Raw genomic sequence first — 18,261 nt, 5'->3', positions numbered from 1 at the left:
CATATAGGTAATGAATAGAGGATAATAAACGAGTTACCAGTTATTATCAAATTTATGTCGCAAGTGAAATAATTTTCAGTTGTCTCGAGCTTTAGCGAGTGACAAATGAAAATTATTTCACGAGGGACATAAATTCGATAATAACTGGTACCGCGTTTGTTATTCTATTTATTACCTCAGCTATTTTTTTCTCTAAAAGCTTTTGTTTTCGACGCACATGCACGAAGGCCAACCTGTATAGAAACGATGTAATCCACTTTATGCACTATTCTGAGAATTGCTATAGCTTTGTAATTTAATAGCGTTCATAGATAATTTTCAAACGCAAAAGTTATTTTTATTCTGCTACAAAATATATCAGGAATTGCTTTAAAATGACATTTTGTTATAAATTTAACACCAAAAAACAGAGAGCCGTAAATGCAAACTCTTTAAACTACATGACGTCATTTTGTGTTTGCCAAATCGTGATGACGTCATAGACCTATTTAGTACCGACAAGGTCATTGGTTTGTAAGCGTCAAATTGTCCAATAGTATTGTTCGTTAGACCAATGCAGAATATTTCTCACTGAGAAAATATGGAAAATATTTTCCTTGTTATGAGTGACCGCTGGGGTAAAAAAACGAGTTGTTTATACAGTGGCCGTTAGATACCGTTTATCTTACAACGAGTTGTTTATACGGAGAATGCAACACGAGTGGCCGTTAGATACCGTTTATCTTACAGCGAGTTGTTTTTACAGAGAATACAACGCGACTGGCCGTTAGATACCGTTTATCTTACAACGAGTTGTTTATACAGAGAATACAACACGAGTGGCCGTTAGATACCGTTTATCTTACAACGAGTTGTTTATACGGAGAATACAACACGACTGGCCGTTAGATACCGTTTATCTTACAACGAGTTGTTTATATAGAGAATACAACACGAGTGTCCGTTAGGTACCATTTATCTTACAAAGAGTTGTTTATATAGAGAATACAACACGAGTGGCCGTTAGATACCATTTATCTTACAACGAGTTGTTTTAAAGTGTATTTAACTTCTAGCAGCCAGTCGTATGTGTTGAATGTGTTAACAAGTATGTGTTATCAAAAATAGCGAATGATGTTCTCACCAACGAGTGTGTAAGAAATAAATTTGATTCTGAATGTAGAGTAAATAGTATTTCCATATACTTACTTTTCCTGACACTCAATAGCCGATGTGAATTTCTTGCTGGGGTGTCGTTAAACATTCATTCATTCATTCATTCATTCATTCATTCATTCATTGTCTTTAAAAATAATATTCTTTCTTTTTTATGTTTACAGCTATAGGATGGTTCACACCATCGGACGCCAATCAAATACCTCTCAGATGTCACGTTAAAGGTGTGCGGTGGGATTCGCAAACTACGTCACATCAGTTTGAACACATATATGAGGTCAACGAATTTGTGAAAGGAGTGAATCCGAAGCATTTCGAAGTAAATGTAGCTAGCGGGCGATGGGGGAATAGAGTTGCATTTTTCATTTCAAATTATTTTAGTGCTTATATTCAATTAAGGTTTAAGCACGCTCTCCTGGGCACACACTCCAGCTATCTGCAGGCTCAGCCCCCCCCCCCCCCCCCCCCCTTTGCCAGAGTTTATTTCGGGACATTAAAATGTCTTATAATGCTAATACGGAAACCTGATGATAGAACACCCATAAAAATCAATGTGTCTAGTGGTGTCGTTAAATAAGACAAACTTTTAACTTTGTTTCAGGTCCCTAGTGGAGTATTCTGTCTGAACAGGAAGAGTACAAAGCCCCCACCGAAGGCGCCGGGCCACTTCAGTTTCGGGGCAGAGGTCATGTCACCGGAGACTCAGGACGTACATTATCTGAAGGTAAATTATTTTGAGGCGCGGATCCAATAGGGGAGAAGCGGGTTGGCAGGCGCGGATCCAGATTGTTTTACGGGGGGGGGGGGGGGGGGGGGGGGGTCATATACAACTAATTAAATGAAAAATATTTTGTCACGGGGATTCTATAATACCCGTAACTGAATGAAACACGATTATCCAAATATCTCTCCTAACTGTATATCTATTAGATCTCTCTGTAACAGGCTGTTATACCCGCTGTAGCTCGTCTAGGTATGATCAGAGATACGATCTTATATAAAGTATATACCGGCCTCGGTGGCGTCGTGGCATGCCATCGGTCTACAGGCTGGTAGGTACTGGGTTCGGATCCCAGTCCAGGCATGGGATTTTTAATCGAGATACCGACTCCAAACCCTGAGTGAGTGCTTCGCAAGGCTCAATGGGTAGGTGTAAACCACATTCACCGACCAGTGATCCATAACTGGTTCAACAAAGGCCATGGTTTGTGCTATCCTGCCTGTGGGAAGAGCAAATAAAAGATCCCTTGCTGCCTGTCGTAAAAAAGAGTAGCCTATGTGGCGACAGCGGGTTTCCTCTAAAAACAGTGTCAGAATGACCATATGTTTGACGTCCAATAGCCGATGATAAGATAAAAAATCATTGTGCTCTAGCGTCGTCGTTAAATAAAACAAACTTTACTTTTTATATAAAGTATATATTATTATAGCACGTTTAGTTCACTAGAAAACATAACAAAAACACAATACACTTTGGAATCTGTATTAACCTACGCTGACAAATGTACTGCCGCAGTAGTTAATTAATAACAACAATAATAACAACCCAGAACTGATCACTTAATTAGTTAATCTCTAGGTGTCTAGTTTACACAATATGCTAATCACTTCACCGTGACACAACACCCACACGTGTGATAATTGAGAAACGCTAACACACACACGTGCGATAATGGAGAAACGCTTCCAGGGGAACTTAATTAATAAAGGAATTACAACACTATTCCTAACTGGTTAATTTTTAATTAACCCTAACTACTCATTCAATAACCTTGTAATACAGAATTAATACCGGTACCTATCACAATAAAGACAATAACCTACAGTTTACCTAGGTCCTCTAGGATGACTGGCTAAGCTTTATATAATGATTTAGGACAGTGAGCCTACAGATTACTGCGTCAGATGACCGGCAGCACCGTCTAAATAATATTGGTATAATACAGTATTAACATGTTTAAAGTCACATCAATCACATCAAGGTTATACACAGAGCAGAAATATATATTTACCAAAGTCCCGTCTGAACTAATATAGATCGTTCAGTGGACGACGACCGTTCCCCTCGGATACCTCCAAATGTTTCTCCTCGATATCTCTAAAACCCTAGCTATTTATTCAAAACTCTCAGAGACAGCGAAAATCGCCTGGGGGTACAAAGCGGTACCTCACGTATCATGTGGATTTTCCACAACCACCACGCTGGCATATTTTTCTCTGATCGTCAGACTGGCTGTCGCCATTCCGCGAGCAATCCCCTGGCCATAAACAGCACTAGCGGAGATATTACGTAACTACTAGCCACATGGCCTCCGCACCTGGGCTTGGTGTGTATTAGAAAAGCTCGATGACCGTCGCGCAATTAATATCGCCACAGGCGAAAACAAAATGAAGAGCATGTACCGTCACATATTTAAAAATATTTTCCCTCATTTATTAAAAATACGTGAGCAAAAATGTTGTCCTGGGCAGCGGGGGTCCAACCCCCCCCCCCCCCCCACACACACACACACACACACACACTGGACCCGCCCCTGGTTAGGATGGACAAACCTTCTTTCGAGCTACTAAATATTCCGAACAGCTCGTGTTTAAAAATGGAAATATAAGGATTATATTGTATTTAGATAGGTATTCAGGTAGATGTTTGTCTTTGGGTGAAGATTTCGTTTAAATATCAGTTGCCTGCCTGACTGACTGACTGACTGTATGCTGTATGACTGAATGACTGATTGGCTGACTGTATGACGGACTGTATGACTGTGTGACTGACTCGTTAACTTCACTGACTGACTGAGACTGACTGACTGACTGACTGACTGACTAGGGCTCGAACTTAAGAATTTATCACCCACGGCACTTAAAAAAACAAATTGCCGTCGGTGAAATGGCCGACCGACGGTAATTTTGAGTATGCCGACAGCAAATTTGTTTTCCCCCTGTATGTACATGTAGTCAAATTTCTTCAATGTATGTCAGTAAACTTCAATAAACAAGAATTTATTATAAATGGAATCATGAACTACTAGTATAAGCTAACATTTAACGGAACCTGGTGTTTCTGAGACGAAGTTGCTCAAGTTTTCAGTGAATATGACACGAAAATTGTTCCATGGATGACATTAAATTGTATATAGTGTTCTGGCTGGGTGAAACTAAAAGGTTGGTCGACTGAGGAAATACCTATCCCTTATTTTGCCCTGTGGTATCTGGTACTGAAAAGTCGGTATGATGTACAAGCTTCCTTATCTTTTGTGCACTGTTATTTAAAACGTAGTTCAGTTAAAACGGAGTGTCGGTCTGACATTCATGGGTATTCGTTTTTCTAAATCGATCAAAGTTTTAATATTATTTTAATAAAAAATGTAAGATATCTGAAAAACAATAAAGACATTTTTTTAAGCGATCCCCTACCATGGGATAACATTTTTCTGTTCTTTTTATTCCCATCTTCATCGAGTGAATCGATCGCATTGATATTGCCAGCAGATAAAAAGTAGTTTCGTTTTTGTAAAGGCAGTGTATAAATTATTTGGCACCCAAGATAAATGATTTTAATAATGAACACTACCACTTCCGTTTTTATAACCGGTGATATCCCCCCACCTCAAAAAAAAATTAATAATAATAATAATAAAATAATAATAATAAAGTAAAAATAAAAATAATAATAATAATAAACGTTTGTAATATTTTATAAGAAATTGCTGAACAAACAAATGACAGTAAGCAAACATCATGTTACGACCAATTAAATCTGCAACTGAGGTTAAAATATCAGACACGAATTAGTGGACACAAAAGACAGAATGACCGTTCTGATCACGTGACAAATTTAGCGCCAGATAAGTTTTTCTTCAGTCGGAGATTGTCAAAACTATAAAAATAAAATGTTTTCATTGCTAAAATATAATATAACTGTTATTGTGGGTATCAAACATACAAATGGATACTGGTATGGGACACAACAGAGGCTGTTGAAATATAGCGTTAAATTACGTTACGGTAACTGCCGTAAGCTACTGAAGTACACTACGCGGCTTGTTTCCTTTGATGTCTAGTGTGCAGACTGATCGATGTTTTTCAGTGTGAAAAAAAAAAAGGTACACCGGAGCTGGGTGCTGTAAATTATAACAGGATACAGAAAAATAAATGGGGCTACCAAACGTGAAAAGGGGCGGCATACCACGAAAGTGACGATGCAAAATGCAGTGAGAACGTATAATTTGTTTTATTATACAATAACACATGGTATGCGCATGACTAAATATAGTTCCATCGCGTGGTACTAACTAAACGCCTATTTACTCCAATCAGCACCCAAACATCCGTTAAATACTGGCAGATAATGTTCATACACGTTTATACATTTTGCCGTTGGTCAGGAGCTTTATCGACGGCAGTAATTTTTATCCGACGGCACAAAAGTGCAATCAGTGACGCCACCAACCGACGGTAGTTTATATGTCACTGACGGCAATTGCCATCGTTGCCGCTGTTACGTTCGAGCCCCGGCTGACTAACTGACTGACTGACTGACTAACTCGTTAACTTCACTGACTAAGACTGACTGATTGACTGGCTGACTGACCAGCTGACTAATTTCTGACTGTGTGACTGACTAGTTGACTTGACTGACTGATACTGACTGACTGACTGATAGATTGACTGACTGACTGACTAATTGACTGACTGTATGACTGTGTGACTGACTCGTTAACTTCACTGACTGATTGATTAGCTGACTAACTGACTGACTGCGCGACTAACTCGTTAACTTCACCGACTGAGACTGACTGACTAGCTGACTGACTGACTGACTGAATGATTGACTAACCGACTGACTAGCTGACTAGATGACTGACTGTGTGCCTGACTAGTTGACTTGACTGACTGAGACTGACTGACTGACTGACTAGCTGACTGACTGACTGTACGACTGACTAGTTGACTTAACTTACTACTGACTGACTGACTGACTAGCTGACTGACTGTATGACTGTGTGGCTGACTAACTGAGTAGCTGACTGACTGACTGACTGACTGAGTAGCTGGCTGAGTGACTGACTGACTGATTGACTGACTGACTGACTAGCTGACTAACTGAATAACTGACTGACTGACTGAGTAGCTGGCTGACTGACTGCGTAGCTGGCTGACTGAGTGACTGATTGACTGACTGACTGTATGACTGTGTAGCTGACTAGCTGACTGAGTAGCTGACTGACTGACTGACTGACTGAGTAGCTGGCTGACTGACTGAGTAGCTGGCTGACTGACTGGCTGATTGACTGACTGAATGAATGGATGAATGAATGGATGGATTGATGGATGGATGGATGGGTGGTGGGTGGGTGGGTGGCTTTTGGGTGGATGGATGGATGGATGGATGAATGAATTGAATCGACGAGTGCCTGCCTGTCATCCTGCTTGTCTGACGGACTGACTGACTAACTGACTGGCTGACTGACTTGCTGACTGACTGATCACCTGCCTGCCTACCTACCTGATTGAAAGACAGAGAAACACACGTGTGTACAATTGTGTGTAAAATGTATATTGTATTGTTTTAAAGGAAGTATTTGCTGGCTGACTGACTGACTGACTGACTGACTAGCAGACTAACTGACTGGCTGTACGACTGTGTGACTGACTAGTTCACTTAACTTACTTAGACTGACTGACTGAATGACTAGCTGACTGAGTGCCTGCCTGTCATCCTGCTTGTCTGACGGACTGACTGACTAACTGACTGGCTGACTGACTTGCTGACTGACTGATCACCTGCCTGCCTACCTACCTGATTGAAAGACAGAGAAACACACGTGTGTACAACTGTGTGTAAAATGTATATTGTATTGTTTTAAAGGAAGTATTTGATTACAAGAACAAAATGGTCCGACTAGACTACAAACCCAACATATTTGGAGACAGCAACAGTGATGTGCATAGGACTTCAGAGGTCCATGATTTTAACACAGGTAACGTGTTTATAGATATATCTTAATTTTATATTTACATATTGAAAACACACGACTTCAGAGGTCCATGATTTTAACACAAGTAACCTGTTTATAGATATATCTTAATTTTATATTTACATATTGAAAACGCACGACTTAAGAGGTCCATGATTTTAACACAAGTAACGTGTTTATAGATATATCTTAATTTTATATTTACATATTGAAAACACACGACTTCAGAGGTGCACGATTTCAACACAGGCAACGTGTTTGTAGATGTGTCTTAATTTTATAGTTACATATTGAAAACACACGACTTCAGATATCCATGATTTCAACACAGGTAACGTGTTTATAGATATATCTTAATTTTATATTTACATATTGAAAACACACGAATTCAGAGGTGCACGATTTCAACACAGGTAACGTGTTTGTAGATGTGTCTTAATTTTATAGTTACATATTGAAAACACATGACTTCAGAGGTGCACGATTTCAACACGGGTAAAGCTGGTTTATAAACAATATGATAAAAGAGATGTGTATCGAATGCATTGCAATGGTTATAGAGCCCACGGCACCAGGATGAAATATCTGTGTTTGTCCGAGAGACCTTGGCAGAAAGTAGGTTTCATTCGTGCACCTTTTTTGAAGAAAACATTTGCCTTGGTGTCTTAACTTTTGTTACTAAACCGAAGGCAATTCTTGCCGTGCTCCCATAAATCTGAAATTCAAGGCTGTAATAGTCAGGGCCATATCTCTGCACAATCCAGAGTCAAATAGGCATTTGACAAAATAGTAATCGATTCTATGAATCTCTATCTAGCATAGCCGGATGGGCTTCAATTCTGTAAAGGGCGTGGGGAGGGGACAGGCTGATCTGTGCCCTAATTAAACGAAAATGCCCGGATAAATGGATAACAACATTTATTCGCATTAACATTACTGCCAAACAGCTATATAGGGATACAAATGAATCACTACGCATTCTGACATGGATTACATCTAATAATGTGGGTAGAATGATGGGACAAAATAGGGTGAAGAAAAGGTCTCAGTCCAGCTAATTTTGCCCGAATATCTCTATAATTGTTTCTCGTATATGAGGATTTGCTCCAACACTAGAGAGAGGAGCATTGGAGCCCCAAGCCTCGTACGATTATGCTATCTAGTGTCTCGTCTACTAGAGGACAGCCACCCCTGAGTAGATCCTTTACTGAAGATTCCATCCCTGCTGCACCGCCGAAAAGACTACTGCTACTCCCAGACTAGTTTACAGGCTTTCAAGTGACCAATAGAACAAAAGTAGGGATAAAAGTAGGAGGACGTTTTTTTAAAAGTAGGGAAAAGTATGGATTTTAAGGGCAAAACGTAGGGATAGTAGGGATCTTTACTTACCTTTTTGATGCAACTAAATGACTACTGACCTTTTTACCAATTCTGATGTACATGTAGTGTATCTTTGCTTAGAAACAAGTGCTTCAAGAGGGATTCAGCAACAGAATGATGAGATTAACCTAAAGTGGGTGCCTAAGACTTGTCAACATGCACCAGTCATTCTATTCATGGAACCCCTCTTGCAGCACTGGCGACCTACTGCAAGAAACCTATCCTACAAGAAACTGCTTCTTATTAAAATCAAGATTTAGATTAGTTCAATCAATGCATTTAATTAAAACGTTTCTATTATTGTAGGGATAGTAGGGGGGGGGGGGGGGTCTAGAAAAAGTAGGAGCCTAACACAAAAGTAGGGAAAAGTAGAGCCGGCTTGAAAGCCTGAGTTTACTAAACCAAAGCAAGCAGCGGACAGAGCTATATTATAATTTGACCTCTGGGGTCTCCATGCATATTTTAGGAGTAGCCTACGTCACTGATGTCCGGACTGGGAGCTGCACGTTTAAGTTGATACCGACTAAAGGATTCGACGCAGAACCGTTGGCTAATAACAGCAAACTTGCCAAACTGCGCAGTGGATTCGAATACTTCTTTTCCGATTCAGCCATCAATATAACCTACTCGGGCATGGTACGTAGAAATCACTAGACACCAAGACTACACTGTTCTGTCGTTTTCATTTTAATAATTTTAAAAACATTGGCTCTATAAAAAAAAATTATAACTGTATCCATTTATCAAGAATCACTATATGTATTGCCAAGATACGATGACTAGATAAATGTTTATATGATCGGTCAATAAACAAAAATATAGCTTTGGGGGACGGGGGTGCGGGGGTGGGGGGTGGAACTACATATACACTAGTAATGATCAGCAGAGGAATCTTACAATGTTCAAAGTTATTTATTCTTTTCTTTCCAGTTGTTTGTTTTGATTTTTAGAAACCGTTTTGAAGACAATTTTTCACTTAGAAATAAGACATTTTTTTGTTGTTATTTGAGAACTATTTTGTTTTGGTGGGAAAAAAGTAGGTGACAGGACATTCAACATGTGTGGATATACTACTCCGGAAAACGATAAAGTGATGAACAAAATTCGTTTAAAGTTTGTTTTGTTTAACGACACCTCTAGAGCACGTTGATTTATTAACCATCGTCTATTGGATGTCAAACATTTGGTAGTTTTGACATGATCTTAGATATGAAACCTGGTACCTTTTTCCATTAGTAACAAGGGAAATTTGATATGCACCATCCCACAGACAGGACAACACATACCAAGGCCTTTGATAAATGGTATCTAACGGACAATAATATATTATTATATTTCTTACATATCCTCAAAACACAGGTTTTAAGCACATTTTAACAGGTTTTAAGCAAATTTTAACACCTTTTTCGACTAAAAGTTATTTACAGCCGTTGTACTTGTAGCTAACTTATGTGTCACAGACGCATGACTGTCAGGTTAACTATACGTCACAGTGTAATCTATTTCCATCGTGCTGTTTCTTGTTGGATGCATGGCACTGGTGACCTGGTCATCACCTAGGAGCAGCCAGTCGTATGTCTTGAAATTGTTAACACACGCACGTGTGTTAAGAACCCATGTGTTATCAAAAATAACGCATGATATTCTCACCAACGGGTATGTAAGGATGGTAGATATAAAATGGGCTTATGACATGTATATTATGGGTACATTGTAGGGTAATATTTGACATTTATCCACTATTTTATTTCTTATTTGTATTTCAGAAAACGACTCGTGGTATAGAGTGTGACGTGTGGGTGGCTCTGAAAAACGACTGGCCCTCTGACCAACCCGCGCTGTCGGTGTGGGAGTGGTACTTTGCGCGGGTAACTTAACTTAGATATTATTGATTTCGATTCTCAGTAATAGAGTACTCTGAAATTAACTTAGATATTATTGATTTCGATTCTCAGTAACACGAGTACACTGATCTTAAAGGCATACTGTCACGGATTTAAGGTCCTTATTTCTCTAAAAATGGATAATAAATATAAATTACATTAATTGTTGGAAACCAAATCTAGCTATCGCATGACCTTAACTGAACCATGATGGAGTGAAATCCGTGACAACCCTCTCGGCAATTTTAGTTTTTGAATTATGGACCATTGCCACAATTCAATTATTTTTACAAAATATTATTAATAAATGGAGTATAGTGGTTATGAAGATGGATGAATAAAGTATATTTAGAGACAAATCGAATTATTTTTGTTCAGGTAATACTTTCTTAGGCCATTGAATAGGCCAGTGGTTTGTGACAATATGCCATTGAGTGCGTCATAACTGTCCAAATGTCCGTCTTTCTCCCGTGCGGTCACTCCTTATGAGAGACTAAAAATCACATTATTAGTAGTAAAATACACAGGAATATAATACGTAATATATATATATATATATATATATATATATGTATATATAATTACTTTTTTTGTAATAGGCGTCTGGATTGGTTAAAACGCTATCACGTGATCTAAAAAACCAACGTTCATTCTTCCATGAACACTTTTTCGGTAAACAAACAAAAACAGAATGGTATTACCGTAACTACTTTTTATCATTAACGTCAACAACGGAATCCCCGAGGATTCCGTCGTTTCTGTTTTTATTCCAATATCGTCTGCACTGTGAGTGACAGTGACAATTCAGGCTTTAAACGACTCCGGGTTTGAACTGAGATACATAATGTATATGACAGGCCACAAAAACGAAGCTTCTATTAGAAGTTATAGCAGAGAATGCTCAACAAATCAAACGAGAGACATGAGCGCAGCTCTGTCACATTTGACAAAAACACAAAATCGACAACTTACACGTGCGAAAACACATACGCCTCCGTGCACAATTACGCGACCTGTCCTTTCCGAGAATAATATCACACAATCACAAGCTTCGTCTGAAATCCACACACGCAGTAACATTGAAACCACTTTATCCTTTCAAGTCAGTGTTCACATTTAATTTTCACTAATTCGACTTTAATCAAAATTTATAAAACCATATGTAAATCATTATAATGAATCGGAGATTTCACGGAAAAAAATGAATGTAACTTTCCAAGGGAATTCCCTTATTTGTGTACTGACACAGTTGTAAATCATTGTAGAATAGAGTTTAGTTGGGTTTTTAATATACTTTTGTATAATGGCAATATTAATGCATTTGGAATAATAAGAATTGAACGTTATATTTTTGACGCACTAGGCCATTCATACAGTGTGTATAACGGTTTTGGTGTTTATCATCGCATGAACGTCAAAACTATTTCGTTCAATTCTTATATATATAGAGAGGAATACATATACAGAGAGAGAGAGAGAGAGAGAGAGAGAGAGAGAGAGAGAGAGAGAGAGAGAGAGAGAGAGAGAGAGAGAGAGAGAGAGAGAGAGAGGGAAGGAGGGGTTATTACCAGAGTGTTTTTCGGTATCGTCAATATCATACATTAGGAATAAAAATTGTATTATGCGAGCCTCTATTCCATATATATGATACTGACGATACCGAAATACACGAGGGTAATAATCTCTTTATCATATAATCTCAAGCTTAATACAACGTGTTTTTGTAAACTGTACACGCAACTTTAATTCCAGTCCGCCATTACTAGATATTCAAATGACGTAAGAATATGTGGCGCGGTGTATTTTTGAATGGAAATAACGTCAAACTCGAATGACGTCATTTTTGATGTCCTTACATCAAAACAAACTAGGGCTTAACGTGTTTTTGTTTTCGGAACGCTGGACAGCTTTCAGTGTCAAATTGCCACTGAAATGTTTTTATTCGATGACTATGAATGCATACGTCAATTATGGAGTGTCACACAAGCACATTTGCTTAAATGTCAATAAACCTAGTGCCGTGATCTCGATCAATTTACATCCAATTTGCAAAGTTATCAAATTCTTAAAGTATGTGATCTTAAAAATATCACATACTTTGACTGCACTAAAAATGTAAGATATTATACATATATGTATATGTATATGTATATGTATAGATATAAATATCACATACTTTAACTGCATTAAATTAAAAATGTAAGATATTATATATGTATATGTATATGTATATACATATACATATACATATACATGGACCAAGGCTCAATGGGTAGGTATAAACCACTTGCACACACCAGTGATCAATAACTGGTTCAACAAAGACCATGGTTTGTGCTATCCTGTCTGTGGGAAGCGCAAATAAAAGACCCATTGCTGCTAATCGGAAAGATTAGCCCATGTAGTGGCGATAGCGGGTTTCCTCTCAAACTCTGTGTGGTCCTTGACCATATGTCTGACGCCGTATAACTGTAAATAAAATGTGTTGAGTGCGTCGTTAAATAAAACATTTCTTTCTTTCTTTTCCCAGTAAAGATCGTTCAGGTATGTTTACATATTCCGTAGTGTGCACGTGCATGACGCATTTGCCCCGTACACGTGCGTGGGGTGTCATTCTCGATTCTGTCAATTTCCAGGAAGGTCCACTAATCACTGTGGAACATTATTTCTGTCAATCTTTTTCATTCTGTTGATCATACAGTTGTTGTTGTTTTGTTTTTAGTCATTTTTATTGTTTGAATTTGCAATTTACTGATGAAAAAATGTCAACATTTAAATTTCACTTCTGACCCCAATCGTCCTTCAAGATCTTTGGTGGTCATAATGCCTACTGTAATACTGAACTACCGGTTGTAATGTTTGCCCAATTAATTCACTATTATCATATAACCATTCCTAATACCTTACAATTTTGGCAATTAGAGTTATTCTTATTAGAGTTACCCTACTTTTTTTTCAAGAGTATATATATATATGAATGCTCAAAGACCAGAAGGCCTATTGCTATAAACTATATATACTCTTCAAAAGAAGAAACGCAAAACCACATTGTCGTAACATTTGGAGAATTGATTTAATTATTGAATGGTGAGTCCGATAATTACCAAATGTTGCAGGATTGTTCACAATTCACTCTAGTCCATTGTGAGTAAGTGATAGGACACACCACCAAGGTCAAGGTCATCTGGAGTCAATACCGGGTGTGGCCTCCGCGTGTGTTGACAACTGCCTGGCACCGCCTGCCCATTGAAGCAACCAGAGTACGGATGACGTCCCGGGGAATGGTGGCCCACTCGGCCTGCAAGGCTGCTGCCAGCTCGGGCAGGGTCTGCGGCTGTGGCTGTCGCTGTCGGAGGCGTCGGTCCAACTCGTCCCATAGATGCTCAATTGGGTTCAAATCCGGTGATATCGATGGCCAAGGAAGGACATTAATGTTGTTGTTCTGTAGGAAAGCCGTTGTGAGACGTGCTGTGTGAGGCCTGGCGTTGTCATGTTGGAACACTGCGTTGGCGTTGGCCATAACTGGAACGATGTGTGGCCGGAGGATCTGGTCAATGTAGCCCTGTGCATTCAGGTTGCCCTGCACGTGGACCAGGTCAGTTCTGCCAGTGTGTGAGATGGCTGCCCACACCATGACACTACCCCCGCCGAATCTGTCCACTTCCTGCACGCAGTTTGCCGCATAACGTTCACCACGACGCCTATACACGCGACATCTTCCATCATGACGTCGGAGCGGAAATCGGGACTCGTCACTGAACCACACCTGTCTCCATCGCAGTTGAGGCCATTGTCGATGAATCTGGTACCACTGCAGTCGGAGTCGACGGTGTTGTGGTGTTAAGATGACACCTCGAACTGGACGTCTGGCACGAATTCCTACCTCACGTAGGCGGTTCCGTACGGTCTGGTCGGATATCCTGCGCAAACCTGGTATTGCTGCGGCTGTGGAGGTGGCAGTAGTCAATCGTTCCCGAAGGTGGCGTACCCGGATGTAGCGGTCCTGCCCGGGGGTAGTGACCCGTGGTCGACCGGATCTAGGGAGGTCACGTGTTGATCCATGTTGTTGGTAACGGTCCCACAGTCTGGAGATGGTACTTGGGGACACATGGAATGCCCTGGCAACGGCCGTTCTGGATTCGCCTGCGTCTAGTCGGCCGATGGCATTGTTTCTCTGCGGTTCACTGAGACGTGGCATGTCCTGGATTGTCAACTGTCGGCCAGATACAGAGGCCAGGCAAGCGAACACCCTGCACTTTTATACTGTCGGTGTTCATGTTGCACGTGCAGACAACGCACGCGCAGTGGTGACATGGTTTGCACGTGGCTGCGTTTTTGCGAATATTCACATTTTGGAACTTTATTGTACAGTAGCTGCGTTTTATCGAATGTAACCGTGGGAATGTGTTTGGGACATGCAATGACCTTATATTCACAAAGCATGAACCGGTAGGAAACATAAACTCGGAGTTATAACCCATTTGTACCCTTTTGCGTTTCTTTTTTTGAAGAGTATATATATATATATATATATATATATATATATATATATATATATATATATATATATATATATATATATATAATCATCAGTGCAATCAAAGTATGTGATATTTTTCAGATCACATACTTTAAGAATTTGATAACTTTGCAAATTTAATGTAAATTAGTCGAGGTCTCGGCACTAGGTTTATTGACATTTGAGCAAACGTACTTGGGTGACACTCCATGATTGATGTATGCATTCATAGTCAACAAATAAAAACATTTCAATGACAATTTGACACTGAAAGCTGTCCAGCGTTCAAAAATAAAAAACGTTAAGCATAACTTTATTTTGATGTAAGGACATCCAAAATGACGTAATTCGTGTTTGACGTCATTTCCATTCAAATATACACCGCGCCACATATTCTTATATATCTAGTAATGACGGACTGGAATTAAAGTTGCGTGTACAGTTTACAAAAACACATTGTATTAAGCTTGAGCTTATATGATAAAGAGATTATTACCCTCGTTTATTTCGGTATCGTCAATATCATATATTAGGAATAAACATAATGTATTATCCTCGCCAGAGGCTCGCATAATACAATTTTTATTCCTAATATATGATATTGACGATACCGAAATACACGAGGGTAATAACCTCTACTTATCTAGTCATCATATCTTGCCAATGTATACAGTGATTGCTGGATAAATATATATATATATATATATATATATATATATATATATATATATATATATATATATATATATATATAATATATATATATATATATATATACACACACACACACATACACACATACATACATACACATACAAGCATATAAGTTTGTTCAATATTTGTGCGTGTTAATAAAATACATGAAGTAACATTCTTATTAAACAATGTAAAAGTGACTCGTCATGGAGTTATGAAACTAAAAATGCATTTAAATATTAATTTTCATTTCATGTCTACTTATTTTCGTGTTTATATCCAACAAAGTATTACGCACTCTGTTCTGGACAAACTCCTCAGCTAGCTGGGCTGTCTGTCCAGGAAAGAGGGTTAGTTCTTAGCTGGTTAGTGGCCAGTGAGAGAGAAGAGGGTGTAGTGATCTTACACCTACCCATTAAGTCTTTAAAGCTCGCTCTGGGTGGGAGGCGGTACCGGGCTGCGAACCCTGTACCTACCAGCCTTATGTCAGTGGCCGGTTTAAATATTAACACTGTAAACATACGTAATAAAAATAAAGTTTGACTTCACACATTATTCAATGTTATTCCAGCGAGGGTGGCAGCAGTATGCAGGAAAGACTTTCGAATTCGGGATGCCGATACAGATTAAAATAACGACGTGTGGTCCTAATGTGAGTACCTTCTTTAATCTCTGTGGGGAGGGACGTAGCCCACTGATACAGAACTTGCAGCCGGTCTAGAAACAATTCTCTTCGGTGGGCCCGTTGGGCTACTTCTCGATCCAGACATTTCACCACGACTGGTACATAAAAGGTTGTGGTATGTTCTGTCCTGTCTGCGGGGGAGGCGCATATGAAGGATTTTTTGTTGCTAATAAAAACATGTAGCGGGTTTCCCCTAAAGACTACGAATCAAATTTGCAATGTTTGATATCCAATAGCCAAAGAACTAACGAATCAGTGTGCTCCACAGGTGTTAAAGGAACACTAAGGCATATTTTTCACTATTAGAGCCGTTTATTATCATTAAAATAAAACATTACTTATATTTTATTGTTTAGATTATCCATTTCCGTAGAGTCGAAGTGTTTCTGGTCATCCTGGTGTTTCTAATACCACAAAATGCATTTTTCATATTTTAGAAAACGCACGTGCGTCTGAGAAGTATCGGTTATGTGGTCGCGTTTTAGTCTATTTTGAGGGTATTTCAACGTCTCAGATTCTTCTTTGACTCTGTTGTATCAAAATGTGTTACAGGTTTGTATAAATGAACCAAACTTAGTGTCCGTTTTTACGGATGGTAACTAGGGTCTAGGTGAAAAATATGTCTTAGAGTTTAAAAACTAGAGCGTGTCTCTTTAAACAACACAAGAGAAACATACTTGTTGCAGACAATGGGACGGGTAAACAGAAGAAATAATGAAATTAGGAAGAATATTTAAATCATTTCCATATCGGTAAAAATATTCAATACTAAATATTCCAATTCCAAAATTGTTTAACGTGCACATTCAGAGCAAGCTGTTGTAGCGCACACCTGTCCTGGGCACAGGTGCCGGCCTCGGCCGGTTCCTCCATCCAGGACAGGATAATAAAAATAAATATAAAAATAAATATAAACATAAACATAAACATAAACAAAATAAATATAAAAATAAACATAAACATAAACATATACATATACATATATTAATACATATTCAAACTTTAGTCGCAGGGATATTCAATTTTTGGTCATATGAAAATGAAAAAATATATATATTCCCAGGAATACTCAAGCTTCATAAAAATGTCCAAATTTATACATATGAATATTCAAAGTTTACTCAAAAGAATTTCAAAGGAATATCAGAGGAGAATTAGACGGTTCGATTGTGATAATGATTAATATGATGATCATTATTATGATGGTACATATGATGTCGATGATACATATTGTAATGTCAATGATATTATAGATAGTGATGATAATGATGATATAGTGATGATGATAGTGACGGCGATGATGATGATGATGATGATGATAGTGGTGATGATGGTACAGGTGTTGATGGTGGCGATTGTGATGATAATTAGGATGATGATCATTATTATGATGGTACATATGATGTCGATGATATATATTGTAATGTCAATGATATTATAGATAGTGATGATAATGATGATATAGTGATGATGATAGTGACGGCGATGATGATGATGATGATGATGATGATAGTGGTGATGATGGTACAGGTGTTGATGGTGGCGATTGTGATGATGATTAGGATGATGATCATTATTATGATGGTACATATGATGTCGATGATACATATGGTAATGCCAATGATATTATAGATAGTGATGATAATGATGATATAGAGATGGTGATAGTGACGGCGATAATGATGATGATAGTGGTGATGATGATGGTACAGTTGTTGATGGTGGCGGTGGTGGTGATAATGATGATGACGACGATTGATGATGATGAAGATGATGATTGATGATGATGATGATAGTGGTGATGATCGTACAGGTGTTGATGGTGGTGAATATGATGATGATGATGATGATGATACATATGGTTATAATGTTGATGATAACGAAGATGATGATGATGATGATGATGATGATGAATCACACGGAAAAGAAGAATTTCTTATTTTTAACCTAGAAAGTGGACACTCA

At 38.6% G+C, this 18,261-nt stretch overlaps 1 protein-coding gene across 1 annotated transcript in view; it reads left to right on the top strand.

Annotated features, from left to right (window-relative positions):
- Positions 1–1,843: 1,843 nt before the first annotated feature.
- LOC121373150 overlaps positions 1,844–18,261 on the top strand; it is a 25,489-nt gene continuing 9,071 nt past the window's right edge. The window contains exons 1-5 of the mRNA XM_041499604.1: positions 1,844–1,879; positions 7,025–7,136; positions 8,980–9,149; positions 10,280–10,381; positions 16,183–16,263. Of these exons, the coding sequence (XP_041355538.1) occupies positions 1,844–1,879; positions 7,025–7,136; positions 8,980–9,149; positions 10,280–10,381; positions 16,183–16,263 (501 nt within the window). The remainder of the gene's footprint in view (positions 1,880–7,024; positions 7,137–8,979; positions 9,150–10,279; positions 10,382–16,182; positions 16,264–18,261) is intronic.

This window comes from Gigantopelta aegis, chromosome 5 (genome assembly GCF_016097555.1).
Source record: "Gigantopelta aegis isolate Gae_Host chromosome 5, Gae_host_genome, whole genome shotgun sequence".
Classification (NCBI taxonomy): domain Eukaryota; kingdom Metazoa; phylum Mollusca; class Gastropoda; order Neomphalida; family Peltospiridae; genus Gigantopelta; species Gigantopelta aegis.
This window is presented reverse-complemented; position numbering and strand designations above follow the sequence as displayed.